This window comes from Nannobrachium achirus (genome assembly GCF_963921795.1).
Source record: "Nannobrachium achirus genome assembly, chromosome: 22".
Classification (NCBI taxonomy): domain Eukaryota; kingdom Metazoa; phylum Chordata; class Actinopteri; order Myctophiformes; family Myctophidae; genus Nannobrachium; species Nannobrachium achirus.
In genome coordinates this window covers 36,952,149-36,978,754 of record NC_137829.1, presented here as the reverse complement: position 1 = coordinate 36,978,754, position 26,606 = coordinate 36,952,149, and the positions used below count along the sequence as shown (strand labels likewise).

General features: G+C 44.2%; 1 protein-coding gene and 1 long non-coding RNA gene across 2 annotated transcripts in view; both read left to right on the top strand.

Annotated features, from left to right (window-relative positions):
- The window catches only part of LOC308308325, an 839,845-nt gene that overhangs the window by 652,938 nt on the left and 160,301 nt on the right, over positions 1–26,606 (top strand). The window lies entirely within an intron of this gene.
- Positions 1–26,606, top strand: part of hdac4 (histone deacetylase 4) — a gene marked incomplete at its 3' end in the record, with an annotated part of 312,733 nt that overhangs the window by 171,085 nt on the left and 115,042 nt on the right. The window contains exons 9-13 of the mRNA XM_080753473.1: positions 10,187–10,315; positions 12,300–12,406; positions 13,136–13,255; positions 14,794–15,037; positions 16,351–16,568. Coding sequence (XP_080609599.1) covers positions 10,187–10,315; positions 12,300–12,406; positions 13,136–13,255; positions 14,794–15,037; positions 16,351–16,568 — 818 coding nt within the window. The remainder of the gene's footprint in view (positions 1–10,186; positions 10,316–12,299; positions 12,407–13,135; positions 13,256–14,793; positions 15,038–16,350; positions 16,569–26,606) is intronic.

Genomic DNA, 26,606 nt, shown 5'->3' with positions numbered 1-26,606 from the left:
ACTTATATTCAAAGATTTGCTAGAATTTTCACAACTTTTCAAAAATAGCAGACCTACGAGCTCGCAGCGCGGCACAGCATTCAATAATTCCAGGTCTAAATATACAGTATATACTGTTGTTTCCTGCCATTTTTAGTGATGACTTAGTTGACTGGTTGCTAACCTAAAAAGAAAAAATGTTTCATTTTAAGAGGTCATACATACTGTACACATTTCTTCCCTCTCGTGCTCCTTGTTATTTTCTATCATTTAAATGCATATGAAAGACTAATCTACTAGCGTAGACAATTCTGGGAAGCCAAGGCTGCACTGATGAGTTTCGGCAAGCTGCCCTATTGATTCACATAAATCCCTCTGTTTCTCTCTCTCTCTCTCTCTCTCTCTCTCTCTCTCTCTCTCTCTCTCTCTCTCTCTCGCTCTCTCTGGTGGTACGCACGGCTTCCCACTGTAGTGGTCTGACCGCCCCAGGCCCCCCCATCCATCAAAGCGATTGAGTGGCTTGATCGATATGTTTTGTATCAGAGAACCAGTTTCCCTCTCCACTCGCCTTGAAATATTAACCCATTTAGGCCTAAAATTATTGAATGCTTTAACCAGTGAAAAATAGCAGATATACAAGCTCACAGCGCGGCACCGAGTGCCGCGCTGCGAGCTTGTAGATCTGCTATTTTTGAAACAGTCGTGAAAATGTGTGCAAAACTTTTAATATATGTATTTTCAAAGCAAACGTTTGTAACTCAAATTCTGCTTCTGGGTGGTCCCTGGAACTAAATATTTTGAGATGGGGGTCCGTGGCCAAATAAATATCATTTTGGGGGTCCTTCACATGAAAAGGTTTGAGAACCACTGACATAGTAGTCTCTCAAGAACAGACTAACTGAGCTCCAGTTAAGTGAAAAGGACCTTTCTTTGATGATGGCTGGCCAGATTGCTGACATAGAAACATAGGGTTTATCAAAAAATCTTAGAAGGATTCAAAAGACACTTATAGAATCGGGTCAAAATTCTAATTTTCACGATCCTTCAAAAATATCTGCTCTTTTTCAATAGTTAAAGCATAGAATAATGATACACAAAATGTGTACCCATTCTGAATGGGTTAAGTACCACTTTTATAGGCCTTTAATCAGATATTCAATATTACTGCCGTGCCGGCCAGGGTCAGGTGGGGACTGTCGGACCGGCGTGCGGACGGGCTGTCACGCCGTTTTTTACGTGACGGCGGCGTGTTGCCGCGGACACGGATGCGACAGCATCGGATGCGTGATTAGCGCGTTACCGTTACTCATTGTCTTGGATGGCCTTGTGTAATAGATACGATTCAGCGTAAAGGAAATCGTTTGTGTGATCACATCACATACGTATGAAATGACATAACGCGTGCCTGTAGAGAAGCACTGACACGCTTTCAGATAGACTTACCAAAGAGCCTACGCACAACAGTCTACATTTCACCAACTATACATACAGTACAATGTAAAATCTACTCGTTTTCTGCTTGTTTGTATAGATAGATAGATAGATAGATAGATAGTAGGGATGGGAAATATCGAAATGTCATATCACGATTAATGTTACAAAAGAAATCGCGTTTTACGATATTATTATCACGATAATCAAAATCCATTATCCTGGGGAAGAACATTTACCAAAAAATAGCAGATCTACAAGCTCAAAACGCATTGCGCTGCGACGTGTTGTGAGCTTGTAGATTGGCTATTTTTTGGCTAAGACATTTGATAGAGAGTGAAAAAATTACTGTATCAAGTACATATATCATAAGTACCTTTTACAAATTATAGAGGGTTTAAGTGGTACCGGATATGCAGCTCGGCAAATAAAAGGTGAATTGATCCCAGTGCATGACGGAGGACGATATCACGATAAATTAAATCTCCACGATACGATTGTTGTGTGTTTTTTATCACGATAAACGATAATATCGCTTATCGTCCCATCCCTAATATATAGATGGATAGATAGATTGATTGATTTGCAGAGATGATGACATCAGAAACCCATATAGTTGATGGAGATTTGTAGATACTTTTGGAGATCCGCACTCCCTCTGGTCCCCGGCGACAAATGTGTAGAGTTTTGAAGCCGAGAGGACGGACGGTTCGCGAGACGTGCGGGGGGACACACGTCGGACACGTGTGCACGCAGAGATTCCGTGCGTTTCGTGCGCGAATGGACGAAGGGAGACAAAAGAGTGAAGGACAGAGGAACCGACGCTAAAAGGACGAGAGATTAAGTGGGAATTGGGTGGAGAGAGAGAGGGAGAGAGAGAGGGAGGAGAGAGAGATGAGAGAGAGAGGGAGGGTGGGCCAAGCCAAACGCCCAGTGTCAGCAGAAAACCAGCCTGGGGGCTCTGCTGTGTGTGTGTGTGTGTGTGTGTGTGTGTGTGTGTGTGTGTGTGTGTGTGTGTGTGTGTGTGTGTGTGTGTGTGTGTGTGTGTGTGTGTGTGTGTGTGTGTGTGTGTGTGTGTGTGTGTGTGTGTGTGTGTGTGTGTGTGTGTGTGTGTGTGTGTGTGTGTGTGTCCGGCAGTAACACCTCTAAAAGTCACTGTGTCCCAAGGTGAACACCCCCATGGATACCAGTGCCCTTGGTCACACCACAAGACACACACATGCACGGACGCACGCACGGAGGCAGGCACGCACACACCCAAGCAGGGGTGTCTCAAGGGGGAGGGGGGAAGTGGGACTGAGTTACCAGGGCCCAAGGTGGAGGGGGCCTTAATTATTTTATACTTTAGCTATTGAAAAAATAGCAGATCTACGAGCTCACAGCGCGGCGCCGAGTGCCGCGCTGCGTGCCGCGCTGCGAGCTTGTAGATCTGCTATTTTTTATAAAAGTTGTGAAAATGTGTGTACATTTTTTAGCGAACATTTGTAACTAAAGTTTTTCTTCTGGGGGGTCCCTGGAACGAAATATTTTGAGATGGGGGTCCGTGGCCAAATACATATCATTTTGGGGGTCCTTCACATGAAAACGTTTGAGCACCACTGACATAGAAACATAGTTTTTTCAAAAAAAACGCACTCGGTGCCACGCTGTGAGCTTGAACATCTGCTATTTTTCAATAGTTAAAGCACAAAATAATGCGTAATAATGCTTTCTCAGTTCCCCCTATGAAGAACATTCATGGGGGCCCGCAGTGAATCCTCGTACCCAGGGCCCAGAATTTGGTGTGGCGCCCCTGCACACAAGCACACGTGCTCGCTCACAATGCAGCAAACAACCAGGTCTCAAGCAGCCCTCTTCCCCTCATCCACACTCCTTCCCCTCTGGCTCCATCACAGGGACGGAGGTTGGCTCAGCACCACCTCCACCCAGGGGTGTCACACCAAATTCTGGGCCCTGGGTACAAGGATTCACTGCGGGCCCCCCATGAATGTTCTTCATTCGGGAGTTTAACCCATTTAGACTGGGAACGGATTATTTTGTGCTTTAACTATTGAAGAATAGCAGATATAAAAGCTCACAGTGCGGCACCCGAGTGCCGCACTGCGAGCTTGTAGATCTGCTATTTTTCGTGAAAAGTCGTGAAAATGTGTGCAAGTCTTTGAATTTTCAAATGTTTCTATGTCAGTGGTGCTCAAAACCTTTCATGTGAAGGACCCCCAAAATGATATGTATTTGGCCGCGGACCCCTATCTCAAAACATTTAGTTCCAGGGACCCCCCAGAAGCTAAATTTCAGTTACAAATGTTCGCTTAAAACATATCTATCATATACTTAGAGAAGTCAGTAGGTCAGTCAGTATAGGTCACACAATGCATTTCCACGTTTATCTATTCACTCGCTTCAGCAACTGATCCGAACTTTCACATGGCATTGGCCATTAGCATTATACAGACGGTGAGGGAGCCCGAATTTAATTTTTCCCAAATTCAAGCTATTTATCAGCGTTTCTTCCCCATACATCCCCATACTTCTATTCACCTAATTTAGCTGTTAAATTATTTGTATCCATCATAAATCACTCCTCCATGGGCTGCTCCTTACATTATGATGCTCCCACATATTCTCACGCACGCACCAGTTACTGTAACCTTCCCCACAACCCACACTCTGCACATATTTTGGAACACATATCTTTGAACGGGTAAGGTCTAGTACTTATAATTCAAAGATTTGCACACATTTTCTTCATGACTTTTCAAAAACAGATCTAGAAGCTTGCAGCGCGGCACTTGGTGCCGTGCTGTGAGCTTGTATATCTGCTATTTTTCAATAGCTAAATTATAAAATAATTAAAGGCCCCTCCACCTTGGGCCCTAGTAACTCAGTCCCACTTTTTCCCCCCCCTTGTGACGCCCCTGCCTCCACCCTCTCCCTGGCCACCTGCCAGAGCTTCCAAGACTCGTTCACATCCCTGCCGATGGAGCGCCACCGTCCACATGCCTCATAATGTTTGCTATCTACCCCTCCCCCCTCCACATTTACATTTCTAGTTCCCAGTTGTTCAAGATGTTAAAGTGTTTATAAAACAGCAGATCTACTTGCTGTGAGCTTGAAAATCGCCCATTTTTCACCTCTGCAGATCGTCAGCCACCTAGCTGTTCCCCCTGGCATCACAGATATCTCCATATCTCCATATATGGGCATAAAAGGGATTTGTTTCCCCCTGGCATCACAGGGATCTCTCTAACAGGGCATCATTAATATTGATGACATCAGGGAACTCCATATACAGTATGGACATAAAAGGGATTCTGTGTGACATCACAGTGAAGCCAGAGCGTGATGTCAGAGCTGTTCAATTCGTGCTTGATCGTCTAAAACTACCATCGGTATGGGCACCGGAACGTATACAGATGCCACACAGAAAGTTTCCGAATCAAAATCCGACCTAGTGAAGCTGCGTAAGGGTCGGATGGTTTGCATTGAGCCTAGCAGCTAGCAGAGGCTAATATAAACAGGAAGACCTGGTTTAAAGGTGACGTCATAATCGTATCCTTTTTTTTTCACGGTTCACGTGTTGATACCATCCGAAGCTAAGCTAACCATTTCGCTCCGTCTATTAACCCAAATAAAAGCTTAAACAATGCTTTTATATAAAAGTCGATTAAAGTCGCTTGGCGGGGAAGTCCATAGTGACATTGTCGACCTGAAAGTCGACCGGCGCTGATCTTGTTAAAGTGGGTAACCTGTTCCTCATTTTGCCGGAGACCTCCAGGAACGCCCTCACAGTGTGAACCATGGTATTTCCTGGACCCCAGTTTGACACTCACAGGTCTTGGTGACATGGCACACACTGTACTCTGTATGGAAGAATATACCAGCATGTGTGTGTGTTAGGCCTAAAAGCCGGATATTATATTTATAACAATGGCTCCACTGGTTCAGTGAATTTTTAGTTTCAGCCCCAAAGCCTCTGGAATCACTTGTGTTTTATCTGAGTGCCTATTTATGTTTATTGATACATGGCCGATGGGATGCGATGGGTTTTAATGCAGTCTTTGGGTGGCAGCCACGACTTAGAATTGTCTGCTGGCACCTGTATAGCCAGACAAACCCATCTCCACCATTCTATTTTATTTGATTTTATTTATATATTTTTTATCCTTTATAGAGAGAGATAGAGACAGGAAACCGGGGGAAGAGCGAGGGTAGATATGACGGTTGTCTATTGACAGTGGCAAGCCCGACATCTGCATCATTAAGCCGCATGTCGGAGGTATTTTGACAGCATTAAGCATTGAATGAACTCAACTAAAACTCCACTCCATTTCACTGAGTGTAAGCTCACACTCTCACACAGTCTTGCAGCCAGTGGTGGAAAAAGTACTGACGTTTTTTTTTTACTTGAGTACAAGTATCAATACTTCAATGTAGAAATACTCTGTTACAAGTAAAAGTCCGGAATTCAAAATATACTTGAGTAAAAGTTTGAAAGTGTTGGCTTCAAAATGTACTTAAAGTACTACAAGTAAAAGTAAAAATGTTTGAAAATAGCATATCTACAAGCTCACAACGCGTCGCACCGCGTTGTGACTGTGAGCTTGTAGATCGGCTATTTTCAAATAACCTATTGGTATAAAATGGGGATTAATGTATGTTTTATAATATTATAATTTATATCTGAAAAGTAACTAGTAACTTAAGTTTTCAAATAAATGTAGTGCTGAATGTTTTATAATATTATAATTTATACCTGAAAAAGTAACTAGTAACTAAAGTTTTCAAACAAATGTAGTGGAGTAAAAATACAATATTTGGAATCCGAGATGTAATGGAGTAGAAGTGAATGTATTGGAACTTGGAAGTGCTCAAGTAAAGTACAAATACCACAAAATTGTACTTAATTACCAGTACTCAAGTAAATGCACTTAGTTACTTCTTTACACCACTGCTTGCAGCCTTCCAGTTACGGCGGCTAATGCCCGTCCTCTCCCCATCTCTATCCTCTTAACAAAGACTTTTGGACAAATGCCTTTCAGTTGATTCTGAAAATTGAAAGTGCACTTTCAAAAAGTGCTCATACATTATAGATCTCACACTCTCACAAAAGGCCATCCCGTCGTGGACAACCAGCTGGCAATTGAGTGCCTTCACCTTTTCTCAAGTGCATTAAGACTAGGTCTCGTCATTAGCATTCAACGCTACAGGAAGTGGTGAAGAGAGAGATGGTTATGTTTAAATAAGTCTTATGCAAGGGCTTTTGAACCAGTCGCACCTGCTTGGGTCCAATTCCAAAATGCCCTGGGCATATCCTGCGAGGCTGCTGAACGTGGTTGCGGGCCCATGTGACTAGGGATGGAGCTCGTTAACTTTTATCGATAATGAGCACCTGTTGAGCCGGGCTTTTATCGAGCCCGCTATTGAGGGTTTTCTAATTGTGGAAAGATATGACTACGAAAAATTCTGAACATAACTGGTTTCCTTTTTTATTGGCCAGATTGTGGCTGACCACCATCTATGAAGATGACTATTGACAAAAGTAACACATACCATTAAAACAATCATTCATCGTGTGCAATAAGTGGTAAATGACACGTTGTGAGACCTCCAAGCTCACAACGTGTCTCGCTGCGACGCGTCGTGAGCTTCGAGGTCGCCTATTTTCGGTACTAATACCACACTGAAATAAGCATAATGAAGTGAATACTGGAGGTGTGGCGTAACGGCATGGATTTCTACACAGAGAGGACAGTTTTTTCAACATAAGACGCTGCTTTCCAGTTCAGGAGAGTTTGGACAAGGCATTTCTCTTGAATGCTGCCTTCAGGTATGGCATGGAAAGAGAGGGCATTTGCATTTCTTTCACCTATAGTAAAAACTGCATTCATGGTCTGGAGAGGGCACTTTTTACAGACGGATAAAGGGGCAGGGGCTCGAGCCCCCTTTTGATGTCTATGTGTGCACGTGCCTGCTGGATTCATCAGGCAGGGACATCACGGAACAGTCGAGCTGCGAACGAACGCCGTGTTCCCCTTGCTGACCTGGCCAGATTCTCACAGCTCGGCCGATACGCCACGTCTCTCCCACAGAGGAACATCTAGGAAAGGCGAAGTCCCAGGTCGAAGAAGGACCACCAAAATGATTTTTATTTGGCCACGGACCCCCCCATCTCAAAATATTTCGTTCCAGGGACCCCCCCAGAAGCAAAATTTGAGTTACAAACGTTTGCTTTGAAAATACATATATTCATAGATTTGCACACATTTTCATGACTTTTTCCAAAAATAGCAGATCTACAAGCTCGCAGCGCGGCACTCGGTGCCGCGCTGTGAGCTTGTAGATCTGCTATTTTTCACTGGTTAAAGCATTCAATAGCAGCTCGGCTGATACACCACGTCTCTCCCACAGAGAGACTAAATTTTAGGAAAGGCGAAGTCCCAGGTCGAAGAGTTCATAGGCATGTAAACAAGCACAATCAGTGTTCATTAGTAAAGAGGCAGCATCATTAAGCTCAACAACATTGCTGCCAACTGGCTGCTTCTTCTCCTGCCATTGCAGAGTTTCCCCACTGTCAGGCACGTGCACACATAGACATCAAAGGGGGCTTGAGCCCCTGCCCTTTTATCCGTCTGTAAAAAAAGTGCCCTCTCCAGACCATGAATGCGGTTTCTACCATGGTGAAAGAAATGCAAATGCCCTCTTTCCATGCCATACCTGAAGGCAGCGTTCAAGAGAATTGCCTTGTCCAAACTCTCCTGAACTTGAATGCAGCGTCTTATGTTGAAGGAATTTTCCTCTCTGTGTAGAAATCAAGCATCGGAAATAGCCGACCTCCAACCGTTGCTTGAAGGTCTGCTATTTTCGATATTTTCACCAAAAGGCCCTTTTAGAAATGTCAGCCCCTGCCTCTCTTAACATTCCCTGCACGTCCCTGCCCACTGTCACATGGTGGTGGCTAGCCGCATATCCAAAAAATGCTCTGCCAAAATGCACAGAAGTGGCCTATAGGGAAGAGCTTGTTAGCCCAACTTCATGGCCACAAAACAAGCTCCCTCTTGTGTGGCCCGGCCCTCCACGTACAATACTGTATTGCAGATTTGTGGGAGCTGCGTTTTTTATAAATAGGATGTGTCATTTTGAACTGCGGTATATGGCTCCTGGGATAACGCGCTTTTCAGCTGTCAACGTTAAAAAAAACACAACATACTGTACATTAGGGCATCCACGAATAGTGATTTTTAGTATTCGAATTATTCGACCTCAAAGTATTCGAATAGTCGAATATTCAACAGGACTGGCCAAACTGTCAAATATTAAGTAAGCAAGAGGCGAACATTGTGAAAATAGCAGATCTACATGCTCACAACGCCTCGCGTTGTGAGGCGTTGTGAGCATGTAGATCTGCTATTTTCACAATATTTATCTGCGGAACCGAGTCACATTAAATGTAATACCTACGAGGGGCACGGTGGTGCAGTGGTTAGCACTTCGTCTCACAGTTAGAAGGTCCTGGGTTCGATTCCCGCCGGGGGAAGCTGTGGGCGCTGGGGGCGTGTTCCTCCACCCGCGTCATCAGCACCCACACCCTAGGTGGGGTTGGCGATAGGGCCTCTCTGTGGTGAGTTTGCATGTTCTCCCCGTGTCTCCTTGGGCATAGGCCCTCACACAAAAACATGCAGTAGTCCTGGTTTCTATACTACCTCCCCCTAGCCAGCTGGGTGCTCCCCAATGTCCCCTGGCGCGGCAGGGGGAGAGCAGAAACCAGGACTACAGGTTAGGTAGTCACCGGGTGAGAAAAATGGGTTACAAAAACCGTGGGATAAAAAATATAGTAAATAAAAAATAAAAAAATGTAGATACCTACAATTCCAAGTGCTTGTCAGGGTGGGGGTCCCCAGTTAAAATATGTTTATTTTGGGGGTCACGGCCTAAAAAGGTTTGAGAACCATTGACAACTCATTCTAATTACTTACTATCTAGCCAAGCCTTATAAATTATATATTTTTTTTAAAGAGCAAAAAAAGAAAAACAAAAAAATTGAATATTCGACTTCGGTGAACAACGTCGAATGGTAACTTTGATATTCGAATATTCGACTATTTGGTGAATGCCCTACTGTACATACATGTTTGTCCTGCGTGTGCTGCCAAGGCATGCAAATCTCCAATATGTTGTCGTAAACAAAAGAGGGGAACCCCACTCTCCCCTGTCTGTCTTAACCCATTTAGGCCTAGGATTATTGACTGCTTTAACTACTGAAAAATAGCAGATATACAAGCTCACAGCGCGGCACCGAGTGCCGCGCTGCGAGCTTGTAGATCTGCTATTTTTGAAAAATCATGATTTTTTTTTGCAAGTCTTTGAATATATCTACTTAAAAGCTAACATTTGTAACTCAAATATTTGCTTCTGGGTGGTCCCTGGAACAACATATTTTGAGATGCGGGGTCCGTGGCCAAATACATGTAATTTTGGGGGTCCTTGACATGAAAAGGTTTGAGAACAGCATGATTTAGGGGAAGGATTTGGAAGTCGGGTCAAAGATCGCGTCAAAGATATTCAAAGACTTGCACTCATTTTCATGATTTTTCAAAAATAGCAGATCTACAAGCTCGCAGCGCGGCACTCGGTGCCGCGCTGTGAGCTTGTATATCTGCTATTTTTCTAAAGTTAAAGCATAAAATAATGGTTAAAGTGGTTAATTAAAATCTAACGCGACTCAGGCGCGTTCCAGGTATTTGAGAGTTGACTTCCTGTCTCTCCCTGTGATCCGCAGCCTCGGAGCCCAACCTGAAACTGCGCTCCCGCCTAAAACAGAAGGTCACGGAGCGCCGCAGCAGTCCTCTGCTCCGCAGGAAAGACGGACCCATCACCACGGCCAAGAAGCGCTCCCTGGACATGGCGGGTGAGTGTCGCCGTCTCTGTTCTTCCCATGCACTTCCTGTTATTGTCTCGTACACTCGGAATAAATGTTAGACAGGGAAACGAGTCAAACGACATTTTTTTTTAATAATATATAATTTTCGCGTGTTTCCTAAACCCACCAGGCTTGAGTTAAGACCCGCCTCGCGGAAACGCGAGAACTTCCAGGAGTGGCTGAAATCCTTGTCGGACACATGGAGGGTGGATAAAGTCAGTAAAGGCATGAAGACAATCTTTAAACTTGTACTGAGAAAAGCCTGCCTGCATTTGCACAATGCACAGCTATAATTTGTCACTACAGTGCTCAAAATAAACTGTGCTAAACAAAAAACCTGAAACTTACTTTGTACTGTGCTTAAAAAAGGACTTTGCAAAAGTGAAAAACGTACTGAGAAAGCTATTAATTTGTGCTCAAAATAAAAACTTGGATCGGTAGGTAGTAGGTACAGTATTGCTTTGCACTAAGAGCACTAACGTTCATATATGCACTTTCATGCTTAAGATTATTGAGAGGGGCGTTTCTGCGAGGCGGGTCTTAACTCAAGCCTGGTGGGTTTAGGAAACACGCATCATTTTCATCCCACGATTTTGTAACCCATTTTCACCCAGTGCCACGGTGGCGCAGTGGTTAGCGCTTCGCCTCACAGCTAGAGGGTCCTGGGTTTGATTCCCGCCGGGGGACGCTGTGGGCGTGTTTCTCCCTCCACGTCATCAGCGCCACACCCAAGGTGGGGTTGGTGATAGGGCCTTTCCGTGTGGAGTTAGCATGTTCTCCCCGTGTCTCCTAGGGTTGATACCCTCACAAAAACATGCAGTAATCCTGGTCTCAATAATGCCTCCCCCTGGCCAGCCGGGGCGCCTGATGGAGGGGAAAGGAACTGGTTGGAATAACGTGTTCCTTCCACGCGCTACGTCCAAACCGGGGAAATCCCCACTGTCAGGTGAAAAGAAGCAACTTGGACTTCTCATGCATAGAAGGAGCATGAGGTCAGTCCGTTGTCTCCCCAGCCGCTGCAGAGGGAGAGCAGAGCCCAGGATTACATAGGCAATTGACATTTTGTTTTCTGCTTCACTTTTTTGCTTCTGGCAAGAAACGGTACGGAAAACATGGAGGGGACTTTTACGCTACCCTCGTGTGACCCTTTGTGCTTGCCGTTTTTTACTGTTTATCTTTAGCCGGCTTTTATTCATCCTTTTTTCATTGTCTGTAATCCACGTTGTAACTCCACTTTGATAAGATACTGTACAAATGCATCTGATTATATTAGTTGCATAAAAGAGGGATTAGCTCTCGATGTTTATTCCGGGAAATTAGATTGGCCCCGGGGCCAGCATGTTTTAAGCCATTTAGGCCTAGAATTATTGAATACTTTAGCTATTGAAAAATAGCAGATCTACAAGCTTGTAGATCTGCTATTTTTTGAAAAATCTGGATTTGTTTTTGCAAGTCTTTGAATATATTTATTTAAAAACGAACATTTGCTCAAATATTTTGCTTCTGGGTGGTCCCTGGAACAACATATTTTGAGATGGGGGTGCGTGGCCAAATACCTGTAATTTTGCTATGGTGAAAGAAATGCAAATGCCCTCTTTCCATGCCATACCTGAAGGCCGCATTCGAGAGAATTGCCTTGTCCAAACTCTCCTGAACTTGAATGCAGCGTCTTATGTTGAAGGAATTTTCCTCTCTGTGTAGAAATCAAGCATCGAAAATAGCCGACCTTGGTCCTCCTTGACATGAAAAAGTCTGAGAACAGCTGATTTAGAGGAAGGATTTAGTAGTCGGGTCAAAGATCGGGGGCAACGATATTCAAAGACTTGCGCACATTTTTCAAAAATAGCAGAGCTACGAGCTCGCAGCGCGGCACTCGGTGCCGCGCTGTGAGCTTGTAGATCTGCTATTTTTCAACGTTTAAAGCATGAAAATATGGTTAATGGCTACATCTCTGTGCTCTTGTGTCTGATAGAAATGGCGTGCAACAGCGCACCCGGCTCGGGTCCCAGTTCGCCCAACAACAGCTCCAGTAACATCCCCAACGAGAACGGGGTCTCCATCTCCAGCAGTCCAGGAGAGGTAATCTGTGAACAGTAGGCACGGAATGTCATTCGTTTGGTTCCATTTTTTTACACTCTCAGAGTTACAAACTCGTAAGTGTCCACTTGGTTCCTAATACTGGCAACTGCTGTACCAATCCCTTAGCTAGGGACCCCCCCTGGACCCTGCCCACCCCCGTGGACCCCTGGGGTCCCTGTACCCCATGTTGAGAACCAGTGTGTTAGAGCAAAGGTCTTCAACATGGGGTCCGGGACCCCTAGGGGGTCCTCAGGGTTACTATAGGGGGTCCTCCAAGTCTTTGTGTGATAGAAACTGTTTTCTCCTTTTTTATATTAACCACTTGAATCCTAGTGTCTTTATTGTGAGAACCGCTGCGAGGCGTTGTGAGCTTGTAGATCAGCTATTTTTGGCAAAGAGGTTTGGTGTAGAGGGGAAAAAGAGCAGACTAAGTACAGAGTGAAAGGTCAAGTTTATTATGTATTGACGGTTCAAGTGGTTAAATATCTGAAAACACAAACTGACATGAATCCAAAATACACTGATGATTGTGCTATCAAACAATGAAACTATATGGAATCTATGATAAGGTTGTGGGGGGTCCCTGCTTCATCTCTCTCTCAACTAAGGGGTCCTTGGCCTGTGTTAGAGAGAAACATGTAACCCCATATCTTACACATCTGTGTGTGTGTGTGCGTGTGCGTGCGCGTGTGCGTGTGCCTGCGCGTGCGCTCTCTCTTGCTCCTGCAGGCCTCCTTGCTCCAGAGGTTGGCTTTGAGGGACGGTTCGATGAGCCATCTGTCCCTCTACACCTCACCCTCCCTGCCCAACATCACCCTGGGGCTGCCCGCCACGGGCCCTGCCAGCGCTGTGAGTTCACACTCCAAAAGACGCCGTCTAATTTGGTCGTCCGCAAAGGAACTCATTCACCAAAAAAATTAAAAACTATGTCACAGTGGACATTGTGCACGTGATAATGAACAGTGGGTAGACATGGGGTTTTTAATTTTACAAGGCATTTAGCAGACGCTCTTAACACTTTTGCTGCCCCTTACTTTGAAGGGATGAATTTTCCTTGCTGCCGCGCCGCTTCCTCCATAGGCCGCAGCTCCTGTTTTGAAGGGCCGGGCGGGAATTTGCGCCGATGTTTTTTCACATTGATTTCTTCAACGTTTACCCCATCTAGTCACGTGACAGTGTGTTGACATGAAAGTGTCACGGCGGCCGCCATCCGAGTGCAGATTGAGCTGTAAACATGCCAGCCTTAGGATCAAAATGTCTTTTTTCGAGTAAATGAAGTCTCTTTATTGAAAGATCAATGGATTTCTAATGGAGGAGGTTCACTTCGCGTGCACGCCCAACGTGTGTTGGGACTGAGTTACTAGGGGCCAAGGTGGAGGGTCCTTAATTATTGTATACTTTAACTATTGAAAAATAGCAGCTATACACGTGGCACCGAGTGCCGCGCTGTGAGCTTGCTTGAAAAGTCGTGAAAATGTGTGCAAATCTTTGAATATATGTATTTTTTAAGCGAACATTTGTAACTCAAATTTTGCCTCTGGGGGGTCCCCTGGAACTAAATATTCTGAGATGGGGTCCTTGGCCAAATACATATCATTTTGGGGCTCCTTCACATGAAAAAAGTTTGAGCACCACTGACATACAGTAGAAACATAGGTTTTTCGAAACGATTTTTCAAAAATAGCAGATCTACAAGCACTCGGCACTGCGGGCTTGTAGATCTACTTTCAATAGTCAAAGCACAAAACAACGCAGTGAATCCTTGTACCCAGGGCCAGTGTTGTTTTTGACAGCACATTTTGATTTAGTTTTAGTCATAGTCTTTTGAATAAAATGTCATTTAGTTTTAGTCATAATTAGTCACCTGAAAAGTATTAGTTTTAGTCTAATTTCAGTCGACTAAATATCATAAGATTGTAGGCGACTAAATCCACAGTTGATTTAGTCAACTAAAATGTATTTGGGCAGGCCTTGGTGGCATCGTAATGACTGATTTTACACTTGGTTGCGTGCTGAAAATAGACGATCTACAAGCTCACAAACGTCGCAGCGCGACGCGTTGTGAGCTTGTAAATCGTCTATTTTCAGCACGCAACACCTGAGAGCAACCAAACATAAAACGACTCTCTTCTCCACTAGTCCCTCCCTAAACTTTTAGTCTAGTTCTTATTTTGTTGACGAAATTGTTTATTGACGAAATTGTCAATCGTTTTTATTTCGTTTTTGTCATTGAAAAAAACGCAGGCGACAAACATCTTCGTCATAGTTTTAGTCGACGAAATCAACACTGCCCAGGGCCCAGAATTTTGGTTTGCGACACCCCTGCTTCCTCGCTCCCCCTTCACACCCTCCTCTCTCTCTTTCTTTCTCTATGTCGCCCCCTCCAGGTGGTTCCGGGAGGACGCCACCAGGACGGCGAGAGCCGCCTGCCCCTGCAGCAGCAGGGCATTCCTCTGGCCCCTCCTCCCTTCCTGCCCTCCTACTTGGCAGCCTCGGCCCTGGAGCGGGGGGAGGGGGCCGCGGGGGGAGGCGGGGGAGGAGGGGGAGGAGGAGGAGGAGGGGGCACGCAGGCGGCCCACAGCCCCCTCCTCCAGCACATGGTGCTGCTGGAGCAGGCCCACAATCCGCTGGGTGAGTGCATGCGAGGCGCGCTCGCAAAAACAAGGGTCAGTGGGTTGGCTTATTATCGAAACGATGCGGATAAAAGCACCAAACTTTTTTTTGAGGCTTCTTTAGGACCAAACGATGGATTTTAGCCTGGGTACCAAACTTTATTTTGAAGTTTACCCATAGAATTATCCATATCAAGTTGGGCTCCCATCGACTTTCTATACAGGAGGAAAATACCCAGAAAAAAATCTGCTTTAAGTAGGATGTGAGGGCTCGAACTAGGTGTTTGTCATGATTCTGAATCCATTGCAAGCATTTGTTTTGCACACAAAACTTTCATTGGGCTAGAAATGGCCCCACAAAACAATGGTTTAGTGATGAGTCATCATTTTTTTTTTTTTTTTTGGTGTTTTGGGGGACCATTTCTAGCCCACGGAAAGTTTTTTTTGTGCAAAACAAATGCTTGCAATGGATTCAGAATCATGACAAACCCCTAGTTAGACCTCTCACATCCTACTTAAAGCAGATTTTTTTCTGGGTATTTTCTTCCTGTAGACTGTATTTAAATCCCTCTTTCATAAACTAAAGCCCTGCTTCATCATACAAGACAAAACAAATGAAAATAGCAGATCAGCAAGCACACAACGCCTCGCACCGCGAGGCGTTGTGTGCTTGCAGATCAGCTATTTTCACTATTTTAAATCATTTTTAAAATGATAAATACGAAACGAACGGTTTTTGGACATACAAGGTTTCCACCCGACAACAGTTTACAGTTTACAGTTTACAGTTTAGGCATTTAGCAGACGCTTTTAATCCAAAGCGACTTACAGTAATACATCACTATAATAAGCAAGATAATATGTCAGTACATCAACAACAATATAACAAATGCATAGGAATATCAATCTATAAAACAATAACATAGGTAGACCATGCACCTAATCAGTAAAAAACGTTTCCTAAACCTAAAAAATGCTAACTAGCTTCATGTAAGGTCAATGAGTGTTACAGTAGTGCTATGGGTTTAGGTGGAGTCTGAAGAGGTGAGTCTTCAGTCCACGGCGGAAGCTTAAGGAGTGAGTCTGTAGTTCTAAGTGTGACTGGGAGTTTATATCCTACAAAAACATATTCAAATTGGTTCATTCCTACTTGACAACGACAATATAAATAAATACAATTCTCTGTCTCTCGCTGTCTCTCGCTGTCTCTCTCTCTCTCTCTCTCTCTCTCTCTCTCTCTCTCTCTGTCTGTTTCTCTCTTCTCTCTCTCACACACACACACACACACACACACACACACACACACACACACACACACACACACACACACAGCGGGCCTGGGCGGCCTCCCACTGCCATCGCCCGCCGTCTCCAAGCTGGCGCGGGGCCACCGTCCCCTGGGGAGGACCCAGTCGGCCCCCCTGCCCCAGCAGCAGTGTGGCATGCAGGCGCAGGCCCTGCAGCAGCTGGTGGTCCAGCAGCAGCACCAGCAGTTCCTGGAGAAGCACAAGCAACAGTTCCAGCAGCAGCAGCAGCACATCATCAACAAGGTGAATATACCCAGGAGGACGGAGGTGGAGAGTGACTTAAGTGCATTTAAATAACTGTTTTTCGGGGCAGTCAATGAGTTAAACCCATTTAGGCCTAGAATTATTGAATGCTTTAACCAGTGAAAAATAGCAGATGTACAAGCTCACAGCGCGGCGAGATCTGCTATTTTTGGAAAAAGTCGTGAAAAATGTCTGCAAATCTATATATACAATATACAGTATGTATTTTCAAAGCGAACGTTTGTAACTCAAATTTTGCTTCTGGGTGGTCCCTGGAACTAAATATTTTGAGATGGGGGTCCGTGGCCAAATAAATATCAGTTTGGGGGTCCTTCACATGAAAAGGTTTGAGAACCACTGAAATAGTAGTCTCTCAAGAACAGACTAACTGAGCTCCAGTTAAGTGAAAAGGACCTTTTCTTTGACGATGGCTGGCCAGATTGCTGACATAGAAACACAGGTTTTTCAAAAAAACCTTAGAAGGATTCAAAAGATTTTTCAAAAATAGCAGATCTACAAGCTTGCAGCGCTGCACTCGGTGCCGCGCTGTGAACTTGTATATCTGCTATTTTTCAATCCTAGGCCTAAATGGGTTTAAGTTTAACTCATTGACTGCCCCGAAAAACTGTGATTTTCGCTTCATATGCCGAGATTTACGTACCTTTTTGCGTAGGCGTGTGCGTGTCCATGGTGCACATTGGTGCACGATGGACTGTTGGATTGTTGCGATCGTCAGGTCGCAGTTAGTATCAAAACCTCCACCGGCTGTCAGTTTGTCACGCCACGTCACACTTTTCCCCTACTCATATCTCCGCCACCGTTGTTCCTATCCATGCTAAACTTTGCGCATCACACTCCTTGGCTGCCAAACCACAACCTCCATCCCTCATTTCTCACATGGCCCTCTTCTAGCGCCACCATGCGGCCGATTCTTGCAAAACACATTTGTGGGCACTGCTCCTACAGATTTTGCCCTAAAGGCACGCAAAGCGGTACACAGTATGTCTAGACGAACCAATAGTTGCGTTTCCATAAAGCCTGTTAATGCGCATTAAGGGTTTTGCGCAGAAATCTTTTTATGGAGGCTTTATCGAATAAACTAAATGCGCATTAGTGAATGGAAACGGGTCAGATTGCAGTATTGATACTTTTACTTAAGTAAAGAATGTGAGTACTTTTTCCACCACTGCCAAGGATGGAGTATGCGTGGTGAATAGTTAATAGTGCTGTGTGTGTGTGCGTGTGTGCGTGTGTGCGTGTGTGCGTGTGTGCGTGCGTGCGTGCGTGCGTGCAGTATACTGTATTTGCGTCAGAATGTGTGAGAATAATAATATCAAAAATAGCACAGCCATTGCATTGCAGCTGTGCGTGTGTGCGCGTGCGCGCGCATGTGTGCGCGTACGCGTGCGTGATTAGCAAGTGTTCTAGCCAGTCTCAGCCATGTGATGTTTCTGTGTCTGCTTCTACCTGTTGCCGTGGCAACCACCCTCCGGAGGAAGCTGCCTCCTTATATGGCCACTTGGCCACACAGGAAACCTTACACTCTGTGTGTGCGCGTGTAGAAACTCTCAAAGGATTTAAGCTTCATCATCCTACCTTCCAATATATGTTGTTTTGTGATGTCGCTCTAAAATCCTGAGTTTTCATTTAACCCATTTAGGCCTAGGATTATTGACTACTTTAACCATTGAAAAATAGCAGATATACAAGCTCACAGCGCGGCACAGAGTGCCGCGCTGCGAGCTTGTATATCTGCTATTATACGCGTGTCCGAGTGCCGCGCTGCGAGCTTGTAGATCTGCTATTTTTGAAAAACCATGATTTTTCTTTGCAAGTCTTTGAATATATCTATTTAAAAGCGAACATTTGTAACTCAAATATTTGCTTCTGGGGGGTCCCTGGAACAACATATTTTGAGATGGGGGTCCGTGGCTAAATACCTGTAATTTTGGGGGAAAAGTTTGCAAGTAATTTTGGGGAAAAAGTTTGAGAACCACTGATTTAGAGGAAGGATTTAGAAGTCGGGTCAAAGATCGGGTCAAAGATATTCATAGACTTGCACACATTTTCACGATTTTTCAAAAATAGCAGATCTACAAGCTCGCAGCGCGGCACTCCGCGCTGTGAGCTTGTATATCTGCTATTTTTCTAAGGTTAAAGCATACAATAATGGTTAAAGTGGTTAAAATCTAACGCGACTCGGGCGCGTTCCAGGTATTTGAGTGTTAACTCAGAGAGTATTACAAATGGAACCATCCATTTGAAGACTCTTTTAGTTGACTCTCTTAATATGTGAACACAGGCGCTTGTAGATCTGCTATTTTTGAAAAAATCGTGAATGTGTGCACATTTTATATATTTTTATATATATTTTTCAAAGCAAACTTTTGTAACTCAAATCTCTGCTTCTGGGGGGGTCCCTGGAACAATATGTTTTGAGATGGGGGGTCTGCGGCCAAATAAATGTAATTTTGGAGGTCCTTGACACGAGCAAGTTTGAGAACCACTGATTTAGAGGAAGGATTTAGAAGTCGGGTCAAAGATATTCAAAGACTTGCACACATTTTGTGCTTTAACTATTGTGCCGCGCTGTGAGCTTGTACTGTAGATCTAGCCTGATTTCAGACTCTATGCTGGGGCTTGAGTCTGAAGTTGTCTCCATTCTATTTGATTGAAAAGGGGAGGGGATTTAAAATTTGAAATTCCCAATCACAAGAGATCTGTTGGGAGGGGTTGTGTTTGACTTTTGCACACAAAACATTCCCTCCTCCCCCTCCCCTCTATGACATGCACCAAACAGGTCATTGTCTTTGATGTTTCATTGATTAGAGAGAATCACTAACGAGCTATCGACACTTGTAGTTGCAGCTTTCTGAAGATCAAAGGAGGCAATTAAGAACGCTGGTGAGCCACCCCTCCCTCCACTGTTTCTGTTGATTTTCAAAAGTTAGACGCACCCCTCCTCCGTATTGCATTGATTTCATTGGTCGGTAGGCCAAGATACCGTATCAAGAGACGCGTCATGACACATCCAGACCAAGAGATGCAGTTCACTCAGAGAGTGGGCGGGTCTATTGGCTGGAGCCAGGCTACTGTAGATCTGCTATTTTTCAATAGTTAAAGAAGCACAAAACGTGAGTGGATCCTTGGACCCAAGGCCCAGAATTTGGTGTGACACCCCTGGGTGAACACTGTGTATCCACCACCACCACCAGCTTCCAGTATTCATGTTGTGGCCTCTTGAGTTTCTAAAATAACAGGTTTACACCGTCCTCGTCCATGGCAATAGAAGTGTTTGTTTTGGCTACATATATATCGTCATTGTCGGGTGAAAACCTTGTACGTCCAAAACCGTTTGTCTTGCATTATCATTTTAAAAATGATTTAAACTAGTGAAAACAGCCGATCTACAAGCACACAACGCCTCGCACCGCGAGGCGTTGTGTGCTTGTAGATCTGCTGTTTTCACTACTTTTGTGCGACAGCCTTGTATGATGACACGGGGCTTTACTTTGGGAAAGAACGTACAAATCTGAAACTTGGAGATACGAGGTTTCTGATATATTGGTAGATATTTATACTTTGATATTGTGATCATGATTACGTCACCAACGTGTTGACGTCACCACCAACAAGTGCGAACTGATATAAACAACAAGGCAACTTGTTATAATGGATAGGTGGTGGGGTGTTGTTCCTAGGTGTAATCACCGCAGGGTGTCGACAACAAACACACAGGATGACCAGAATGGTATTTTAATTTCCTTTGTGCATGTGGTTCTGAAACAAGCAACATAACATGGCATAAAGTCATGACGGTAATCTCACAATATCACATAACATACAATAATGCACACAAAAACTGTCAAATTGGCTCATATTCAAACTCTCACACTCACACAATTTAACACAAACGCAACAATATGAGTTTGAATTTCAGAGTACGCCATACATGTACATATTGATATCAAGTTATGGATATGATCCCTTTAGTTGGCTCCTACAAGACGATTGTGTCGCTGTCACCAGGCATGCACACACACACACACACACACACACACACACACACACACACACACACACACACACACACACACACACACACACACACACACACACACACACACACTTTCTCGCTCTCTCTCTCTGGCAAATGCATGACAGAGGTGCTGATGGCATTATGAGCACTCTGATTCAGTGTGAATGCTCATTCTGATGTATATTTTCACACTTTCAGCTCACACTCTTATGCATGATTTTAACCTTCATTGCACAACGGTGTCAGGTGCCAATAAAATAGCCAATCTACAAGCTCACGACAACGTGAGCATGTGTTGTGGAACCGTCATATGCCCAAGTACAAATTGGAACAACCTATGCCGATCTACATGCTCACAATGCCTCGCGTTGCGGGTCCCTGGAACAACATATTTTGAGATGGGGGTCTGCGGATAAATAAATGTAATTTTGGGGGTCCTTGACATGAACAAGTTTGAGAACCACTGATTTAGAGGAAGGATTTGGAAGTCGGGTCAAATATATTCAAAGACTTGCACACATTTGCGCGATTTAAAAAAAATAGCAGATCCACAAGCTCGCAGCGCGGCACTCGGTGCCGCGCTGTGAGCTTGTAGATTTGCTTTTTTTCAATAGCTAAAGCATAAAATAATGGTTGAAGTGGTTAAGATCTAACGCGACTCGGGCGCGCTCCAGGGCTTTGAGAGTTAAATGAACTCAGTGTTGTTATGAGGGAATAGCAGTCATCAAAACAACTATTTCCGTCCCGTGTTCTACCATACTACTCCCAAAGCATAAAGACTACAGTGTACCTGTACTTCCTCATCAACTTCCCCAGTCAATACTACTGTAGTAAAACCCCTTCCTCTAATAGTTTTCATGATTACTGGTGTTGACGCGACCGCAGTTTTCCCGGTGAACCTGAGCGCAACGGTGGGGGCTGATGGGCAAGGAGGGTCGCGAGCTTATGGTGAGAAACAACTAAAACAAGACCTTAAAGCTATACTGTGTAAGATTCTCAACTAGTGGTCAGTAGCCATATAGCAAACCGCGGTCGCGTTCGCGTCTTTCGCCCGTTTTTCGTACCTTCACACCCCCGCGTCTGCCTCCACAACGCCGAGAGCTATCTTTAGAGGGGTCCCTGGTTCCTGTGCGTTCAGGCATTCCGGAGAAACGGACTATTTCACCCTGCCTGGTAGGCGAGAATTACCTTTTGAGTAAAGAGACACACGGGCGACTACAAATATGGCGACCCCACTTCAAGATGCGCTGCATTGGCCGGTAGTGTACCATGTGTGCATGATCGGCGATGTGATTGGGCAACGTATACACAACGTATACAGATGATGCAGATTACGTAATCATGGCGCGAAATTCTCCCCCCCTCACGGCTCATAGAAAACATATAAAGAGAAGGCTTCAGAAGCTGAAAATAACGGAGTGGGTGTTCTAAAACTTTAGCGATTTAACAGTTAGGACAATTTTAAGATTTGTTTTATAAAAAAAGTTACATAGTAAAACTTTAAAACCTGGCGAAAACAGTTGCGTGCATTAGCGCAAGATGGCGATAAAGGAAATCATTAAATGGAAAACATTAAATTAACTTCTGAAAAGCCTACTAGGCCTTAAAACCTGGCGGAAACAGTTGCGTGCGTTAGCGCAAGATTAGATGAGGATAAAGGAAATCCTTAAATGGAAAACATTAAAGTTATACTATGTAACTTTTTTTATAAAACATATCTTAAAATTGTCCTAACTATTAAATCGCTAAAGTTTTAGAACCCCCACTCCGTTAATTTCAGCCCCAAAAGCCTTTTCTTTATATGTTTTCTACTTAGCCGCGACAGGGGTGGGATTTCGCGCCAAAATGACGTCATCTGCATCATCCGTATACGTTGTGTATACGTTGGCCAATCACATTGCGGATCATACACACGTGATACACTACCGGCCAATCACAGTGCATCTTGCGTCTCTTCAGGAAATAGCTTGCTTCAACAGCTTTGTTTACGCTGGTCTTGAAGTCTAGCCTGTAACTCCCCAACGCCAGTCCGCAGAGGGACACGAGATGCGTGGCGAGGCAGGCGAGGTGGACGCGGGGGTCTGAAGGCCCGGTCCGCGGCGGACGAAAAAAGTAGACGTGACCGCGGTTTGCTATACCGCTACTGACCACTAGTTGAGCAACTTACACAGTATAGCTTTAAATTAACTTCTGAAAAGGCTTCTAAGCCTACACTAGCCTACTAGTAAAACTAGTGGAACCGCGATCTTGCCACACGTGAATAATTGTGGTTGTAAACAATAACAATAGACAATATAAATCCTTATTAGTCTAGTAGTGGGAAGAAGGGGTTATCATCATGGCCCCAAATAACTTTTAAATATCTTGCAATTGGCGACGAAATCGGCAAGAGTGCCTCTCAATACATAATGCTAACCTCTCCATCGGCAATAGTCAGTGGTGTGTTACCATAGTGTTACCGTGTTCTAGAATTCCCCACACTCCCGCGCCCCCACCGTTGCACTCGGATTCACCGGGAAAACCGCGGTCGCGGTGTTGACGGTTAAATGTAGTCACTACTTTGTCGGCTTACATACAGTGAGCCCACTAACTTATCACTTTTTCAAAGTTAATTCATTCACTGGTTAATTAACACATTCATTTAAATCTCACAGCAGAGTCAGCAGAGCTGCACATATATATATTTTTTTCTTTGCCTAATGAAATCTAATTTAAATTTGGGGTATACAGTTTGTCTTTTATGAAATCGGTCTCACCAGTCAGAGTGGTTGTCAGAATTCCATGCCTTAAAATGAACACATAGCATGATATGCCACTTCATAACGCTAATTAGGAACACATGGTGGTTTGTAAAAGAGCATATCGTCGTTGTCGGGTGAAAACCTTGTATGTCCAAAACCGTTCGTTTTGCATTTATCATTTTAAAAATGATTGAAACTAGTGAAAACAGACGATCTACAAGCACACAGCGCCTCGCGGTGCGAGGCGTTGTGTGCTTGTAGATCTGCTGTTTTCACTACCTTTGTGCGAAGGCCTTGTATGATGAAGCAGGGCTTTACTTTGCGAAAAAACATACAAATTTGAAACTTGGAGAAGTTGGAGATACGAGGTTTCTGCCCGACAGTGACGATATAGTATAATGTAATAAGTTACAGTGTGTGTTTTATTAGCACATTCAGGGATTATGATTCATTTAATTGAAATGTTGTGATGTACAGTAGCTGATGCTGTGTTTTTAAGAGTGCCTGCCAAGAAAAATAACTTAAATCACAAAGAACAATGAAGTATATTATGCATCATTTATTCATGACTTGAGCTAGTGGATCGGCTATTTTTTGTGTACTACATGGCATGCAGCAAAGTATAAATCAGGCTTTGGGCTTAATAGATTGATATATTTTTTTAATACATCAGTAAAATCCAGGATATTTATTTAACTCTAAAAGTATAAAAATATGCCACTACGAGTGCATTTGCACAGTTATTTATTGTTTTAGTCAAATGAACAGTCCAACAGTGTTTTTGACAGCAAATTTTGATTTAGTTTTAGTCATAGTCTTTTGAATAAAATGTCATTTAGTTTTAGTCATAATTTAGTCACCTGAAACGTTTTAGTTTTAGTCAGATTTTAGGCGACTAAATCTACAGTTAAAGTTATACTATGTAACTTTTTTTATAAAACATATCTTAATATTGTCCTAACTATTAAATCGCTAAAGTTTTAGAACCCCCACTCCGTTAATTTCAGCCCCAAAAGCCTTTTCTTTATATGTTTTCTACTTAGCCATGACAGGGGCCGGATTTCCCGGCAAAATTACGTCATCTGCATCATCCGTATACGTTGTGTATACGTTGGCCAATCACATCGCGGATCATACACACAACACACATGATACACTACCGGCCAATCACAGCGTGCTTGCCGTCTCTTCAGGAAGTAGCCTCCCTCAACAACAGTCTGTTTACGATGGTGAAGGATTCTTAACCTCTTAATCCCCAAATCCTGTTCACAAAATTACGTTCTACCCCTCTACGGATTCGTTATCGGTCGCGGTGGTTTGCGGCCCGCTCCGGTGGTACGCGGCGACTCCGGGCAAAAAACGGCCGAAAAAAGCAATACCGCTACTGACCACTTGTTGAGCAACTTACACAGTATAGCTTTAATTTAGTCAACTGAAATGTATTTTGGCAGGCCTTGATGGCATCGTAATGACTGGTTGTCTCCACCAGCCGAAGGCTGAGGGAGAGTATGTTTTCCCCTCCGTCCGTGCGTCCGTGCGTCCGTGCGTGCGTCCTCGCAGTTTGTGAACAGCTAATCTCAGTCACCGTTGGCCCGATCGCTGCCAAACTGAGCGCACACACTCCCTGGATGCCAATCTAGAACCTCTGCCCCACATTTTTCAAATCAGCCTCATGGTGGCGCTATAACAGGCCGATTTGTGTGGCCTGGTTGTTACCAGCTAATCTCCGGCGCCGTTGGCCCGATCGCTGCCAAACTGAGCACACACACTCCCTGGATGCTAATTCAGAACCTCTGCCCCACATTTTTTAAATCAGCCTCATGGTGGCGCTATAACAGGCCGATTTGTGTGGCCTGGTGGAGACCTGTGCTCGGAAGAGCACTGCTTCTAGTTTTACACTTGGTTGCGTGCTGAAAATAGCCGATCTATGAGCTTGTAGATCTGCTATTTTCAGCACGCCAACACCTGAGAGGAACTAAACATAAAATGACTCTTCTTGACTAGTCCCTCCCTAAAGTTTTAGTCTAGTTTTTATTTTGTTGACGAAATTGACAATATATTTAGCCTTAGTTTTAGTCATCACAGCTTAGTTTTTATTTCGTTTTCGTCAGTGAAAAAAACGCAGTCGACAAACATTTTGCGTCATAGTTTTAGTCGACGAAATCAACACTGCAGTCCAGATTGTCCTGCCTTATCAAAGTGCTGCGCTGTGTTTTGCTTCCCCTCATTTGACCTGCTATGTGTTGCGTACGGCTTCATTCCTCCTTCCTTAGCTCACATTTTTGAGTGGAGTAAATAATGAGACGGGGGCCTCCCTCCCAGCAGCATGGAATTTGGCCTCGGCGAGCAGAATAGTTTGGCGACAGAGAACGACTCCAAACTCAACTTTAAAACATGTAACAATCTGAAGCTGCCCTGCCTCAGATTACTTACCAGCACAGTTAGTTTTAAACCCTCTAGTCCAGGGGTCTTCAACAGGGCGTCCGGGACCCCTGGGGGGTCCTCAGAGTTACTACAGGGTATCCTCCAAATCTTTGTGTGATAGAAACTTTGTTTCCTCCTTTTTTATATTAACCATTTGAACCCTAGCGTCCATATTCTGAGAACTTTAGCCAAAGATAGCCGATCTACAAGCTCACAACGCCTCGCAGCGCGAGGCGTTGTGAGCTTGTAGATCGGCTATTTGCTGCGAGGCGTTGTGAGCTTGTAGATCGGCTATTTTTGGCAAATAGCTTTGGTGTAGAGGGGAAAAAGAGCAGACTAAGTACAGAGTGAAAGGTCAAGTTTATTAAGTATTGACTGTTCAAGTGGTTAAATATCTGAAAACACAAATTGACATGAATCCAAAATACACTGATGATTGTGCTGTCAAACAATGAAACTATATGGAATCTATGAACAGGTTGTGGGGGTCCCTGCTTCATCTCGATGTTTTGATTATCGCGATAATATCGTAAATCGCGATTTCTTTGGTCACAACAATCGTGATAGGACATTTTCATCCCTACCTGACGATGAATGTGTTAATTTAATTAATAATTAAAATTAATAATTAAAATACCTTGCGGGGGGAAGACAGCGCAACTAGCGGCCAATCATGGGATCTTTCTCTTCCGGGAAAGCTTCATGAATAATCCAGCCAACAACACCCCTGAGAAAACATGCCAGTGGAAAATTGTATCAAACAGTATGACTTTAAAAGGCAGTTCAGGTCTTAGACCCTCTCCCTGTCCTCCGACAGTTTCAACAGGTTTGTTT